Source organism: Sardina pilchardus, chromosome 22 (assembly GCF_963854185.1).
Source record: "Sardina pilchardus chromosome 22, fSarPil1.1, whole genome shotgun sequence".
Lineage (NCBI taxonomy): Eukaryota > Metazoa > Chordata > Actinopteri > Clupeiformes > Clupeidae > Sardina > Sardina pilchardus.
Window position 1 is genome coordinate 3,638,122 of NC_085015.1, and position 5,117 is coordinate 3,643,238.

The window sequence follows — 5,117 nt, forward strand, 5'->3', positions numbered from 1 at the left end:
CACACAGAGAGAGAGAGAGAGAGAGAGAGAGAGAGAGAGAGAGAGAGAGAGAGAGAGAGAGGAATACTAATGTGGTACAAGACAACACAGGCATACCAATCATATATGAATTCCTCCCCTTCCTGCTCTAATTAGCTGAAGAAGGAGCTCACTGATTGGCTGAAGAGAGAGCTGCGGGCGGGACTTGGTCACGGTACAGGAAGCGTTGTTCTTCGTCCTGAACTGCAGGAGGCGCTGGAGGCCCTGGAGAAGAGGCTGCTCCAGAGCGTGACTGAAGTAGCACAAAAGGAACACAGTGACCTGTGGGGGACTGTGGGAGAGAGCCTGCAGAGGGAAGGACTTGGTGCCATCACGGTCAAGGTGAGCGGCCATGTTGGGAAGGTCTAATGACAAATTATGAACAGAAACATTAGCAATCTTTAAGCAAGACATTAAAACATGTGGCTAATTGCTTGTGTGTGTGTGTGTGTGTGTGTGTGTGTGTGTGTGTGTGTGTGTGTGTGTGTGTGTGTGTGTGTGTGTGTGTTTGTGTGTGTGTATCAGGATGTCCATGAGATTGTTCAGAGAGCATTGAGCCTCTATAAAGCAGATGGAACTGGCATGGCTGATTACGCTCTGGAGTCTTTAGGTAAAGATACACAATACAGTGTGTGTGCGTGTGTGTGTGTGTGCATTTACTGTATATAACCTGTGTGCTAAGGTGTCCTATTCTAGAGTGTGTGTGTGCGTATGTGTGTGTGTGTGCATTTATATAACCTGCTGTGTGTTAGTGTCCTAAAGTGTGTGTGTGTGTGTGTGTGTGTGTGTGTGTGTGTGTGTGTGTGTGTGTAGGTGCTGGTGTGATTGGGTCCCAGTGCTCAGAAACATACCGCACCAGGTCTCCTTGTTACAGCCTGTTTGGGGTGCCACTGTGGTATGCTTCAGAGAGTCCACGTACTGTTATACAGGTAACACACCTAGGCTATTAATGAATGCACACACACACACACACACACACACACACACACACACACATACACACAGTTTGATTGATTCAGCATGTATGTGTGTGAATTACAGCCTGAGATGCATCCTGGGAAGTGCTGGGCGTTTAAAGGCAGTGAGGGGTTCCTCACCATCGCCCTGTCCCTCCCCGTGCGCGTCACACACGTCACCTTGGAGCACATCCCCAAGAGCCTCTCCCCCACCGGCCGCATCGACAGCGCCCCGCGAGAGTTCGCCGTTTACGTGAGTCTCAAAAGCCTCAGACTGTACTCTGCGCCAACAGATGCGCCTTAGAGATCATGAGTAAAAAAACATAACTTATTGCATATATTTGTGTAGTTAATGGGGTGTATGTGTGTGTGTGTGTGTGCATGTGTGTGTATGTGTATGCTTCCATGTCCTCTCTCAGGGCCTGAGTGGCTTTGATAATCAGGAGGAAGGGGAGTTCCTGGGTAGATTCACGTATGACTCTGATGGCGAGCCCATCCAGACCTTTGAGCTGCCGGTGAGACACCATCAGAAACCTGGAAACTGTTTCTCCATCTTATATATTGGAGGCCATCATGCCTTAAATTAACAAGATTATTTTATTCTTTATCACTGTCCAGTGGCGGCGCCAGAGATTTGTTTCTGCCGGTGCTATGCGGGAGCTATGCTTTTCTCAGAGGGTGCTATGAATTGCCGCTCCACCCGCCCCCCCCCCCCCCCCCCCCCCCGCGCGCGTCAAAAAACCCACCAAAAAAATACACCATTTCAACGCAGTTTTCGAGGGGACAAATATACCTGTCTTCTGTCTGACTCAAGTGACGTGAACTAGGCCTAACTGCAGCCTAAACTATCAATTCACTGCTTGACACTAATACACATGGAGAAATATAGCACGTTAATACTGGAGAGAACCCTTCAGAAATTATGTTTTGTGTGAACGGATTAGCAAAACCATACTTTTGGTGAACGGAGATGCAGATCATTGCCCTCATTCATTTGTTTGAGCAACAGCCCATGTTCTTCACACAAACGAGAGCGAAATAAATGTTTTAAAAGTGGTGTCGTCATAGGTTATTTGCTACGACGTTCACTTGACCAGGCCCGTTTCATGCTGGACAGCAATAATCTGCTTCGATAGATGTTTTAAATAACGTTGTTTGTTGCTTCTATCCACGTTATCTCCAGTGGTTCAGTTACTTGCGCAGACGCACACACACATTGAATAAGCGCTCATATCACTGCCCCCTAATGTGTTGTCTCTTTATATGATAACACCTAATTAAGAAATAATTAATAGTCTGGAAAATGTTTACTTTCTTTTTCTTTCGGTTTGCTGTTCCATATCAACTGTGCCGCAAATTATCCACTGACGAGCAATCTCCTCGTCGAGGTGCCTAACGCTGCAGAACATCAGACTAGGGTTCGAGACAGTCACGAAATACAAAGAGTTGTCCCGAATCTCGAATCCTGACCTAATTGTCCCGAAGATTATAGCCTACTATAGCATAGTCTGGAGTAGCCTAGTTATTGTCTGATACATTAAAAACATTGAAGGTGGTTGGCTGCTCATTGGGACCTGATGAACATGCCGCTAAAAAGCAGAAGTTGCAACCGTGAGGACAGAGAAAGTGGAGGCAGCCATGAAAAGTGATTGGTCGTATACAATGAATTTTGCTGATGTCTCGGTTACACAAAGTTACAACAACATATGCATTATGTTTTCTTAATGACCCACAGTTTAGTTTAGGCTGTAGGCTTAAATAATAGCCTAATAATAAAGTAGCCTGTGCGTTACAACAAGTGTTACGGAAAGATCTGACTACACGCACTGTAAGCTCTATAGGCTGGTTGCGTGTCGAATGTATCCATGCGTCTGTCTTCACAGAAAATGACACGTGTCTTAGGTGCGCTTACATATTTTTAAATTACATATAATCCATTATTCTTGGGGTTGCTACGGGGGTGCTATTGCCAATCCAGGGGGAGCTGTAGCACCCCCTTGCTCCCCCCTGGCGCCGCCCATGTCACTGTCACTGTGTGTTTCATCTGACATTTATCCCTCCCTCCTTCTCCCCCCCCCCTCTCTCTCTCTCTCAGGAATCTGTGAAGGATGTGTATCGTGCGGTGCAGTTGAGGGTTCTCAGTAACTGGGGTAACCCTGAGTACTCCTGCGTCTACAGATTCAGAGTTCACGGCCAGCCACTGCCCCACTGAGAGAGACACACAACCTCAGCAAAGACTTTATTTTCATCAGCCTATTACTTTATTTTCTATAATGATATATTTGCTTTCAAGCCAAAATTACAATGTTTCAAGTGATTTATGTATGATTGGTGATGTCATGACATGTTGATTGTCTTTTTTTATATATACAATTATATTTATTTGGGATTTTTTTTGCACACCAGTACAGTTTTTAAATCAGCATAATTCATGTTCATAGCTTACCAGTGGCACTTATTTATATTACAGACACACCAACACACTCATACACCAATACATACAGACAGTATAATACAGTACATCCACACCTTTTACTAACAGACAGCCCACACACAATCATACCCTGACACACACACAGAGTTCTTCATCCATATCTGTCCTATTCCATCTCTGTCCCTCTATCCATTGTTTTATAAGGAATCATAAATGTCCTGTCATACTTTACAAAGTTGTTTTTTTTGTTTCTGTCCTCATACAAAGCTAATCTGAAAACATTGGAAAGATTCTCAGGCCCCAACCCTGCAAGAATGGAAGGGTCTGCTTAAATATTACTTAAGTATAGAAAGACAATGTATGAGGACAGAGACATGTTGATTGTCAATGCAGTTCTGTATTGGGGTGTACAGAAAAAAGGCATTGCAAAGAAACAAAGAACATTTGTGTAGTAGGCTACTGCTATAGGCTACATTTTAAAATCGTACAGTTTCATGTTGAGATTCAGTTCATAATGGTAGTTCTATGTATACTATATAAATCACTAACATTTTCATTTACCATGATCATTAGATACTATTTCAAGCTTTAAGTTCAGCAGCAGCAGGGAAGAGGCCTCCTCTGAATCTGCAGGTTTGGGTGCAGAGAGACTGTGCCTTATGCAAGCAAATAAAAGTGTGTTTCTGATATCTACATCTCTATCTCTGTGTGTGTGTGTGTGTGTGTGTGTGTGTGTGTGTGTGTGTGTGTGTGTGTGTGTGTGTGTGTGTGTGTTTGGGTATGTGCAAATGGAGGGGAATCGTATGCTGATCTTGAAGTTTATGACATTTTGGCAACACTATATCCACATATCTGGCATCTGTGCCGTTTGCTTAAGCTGTTTTGGGTCCTGTGTGTGAACATGTTATATAGCCTAGCCTACTGTCCCATGCAGTTTTGTTTTATTCTTGGCTAATGTAATGAAGAAGCACTGCGTCAATACAGAATGGGCTGTAATGTGTAGCCTACACACATCTTCTATGACAGAGTGACCACCAGTGACCTACTGTGACAGCCATGGCCGCTTGATGAGTTAGTTGACTTTCACATCATCACATTTCTAACAGCTCAGTCTGACAAGACCTTTAGAGAAGAGGACTGTGATGGACAACTGTAGTGTTCCCATTCATCTCTGGAGTTCAGGTGAGATCAGCAGGGGACGAACTCTAACCAAGGGGGCAGCGAACGTTCTGAGAGTGTAGACAGTATGGCGGCCGCCATGCTAACGAGAAGACCGTGGCTAGCTGGCCATTCCATTGAATCCTATGGGGCGTAAGCGCCACTTTGACATCAAATTACGTTAGAGCTGAAGCGTTTTAAGCCTTTATATGAACATTTTCTATTGTCGGGGTACATACTACATTGTGAAATTGACATAATAATCTCGTAACTGTCTTATCGGCTGAGTAATTAACGTTTTTCGAAAGTCAATGCTAAAGTGTTAAAGGCGCATGCGTCCAGCGAGAGTAAAGCGTCGCCATAGGTCAGACTACGTGCCTACGTCACATGTACGACATCTGAGCCTGCGCAGGAGACCTATGACGGAATAAGAAGACCTAAAAAAAACGTTGAAATTTGCTTCCTCGGTCTCTGCTGCCGTCTACGTGATAGCTCTGTCCATATCTTTTACTGTCTATGACTCTAACCGATCCATTTAGCCATAGTACGAG

At 44.4% G+C, this 5,117-nt stretch overlaps 1 protein-coding gene across 4 annotated transcripts in view; it reads left to right on the top strand.

The window, feature by feature from the left end:
* The window catches only part of LOC134069762 (SUN domain-containing protein 2-like), a 57,255-nt gene extending 53,947 nt beyond the window's left edge, over positions 1-3,308 (top strand). For all 4 annotated transcript variants that reach the window (XM_062525829.1, XM_062525828.1, XM_062525827.1 and 1 more), the window contains 6 exons: positions 136-360; positions 544-628; positions 832-947; positions 1,060-1,227; positions 1,394-1,489; positions 3,070-3,308. In XM_062525829.1, the coding sequence (XP_062381813.1) occupies positions 136-360; positions 544-628; positions 832-947; positions 1,060-1,227; positions 1,394-1,489; positions 3,070-3,186 (807 nt within the window). In that variant the 3' untranslated portion in view covers positions 3,187-3,308. The remainder of the gene's footprint in view (positions 1-135; positions 361-543; positions 629-831; positions 948-1,059; positions 1,228-1,393; positions 1,490-3,069) is intronic.
* The last annotated feature ends 1,809 nt before the right edge of the window (positions 3,309-5,117 follow it).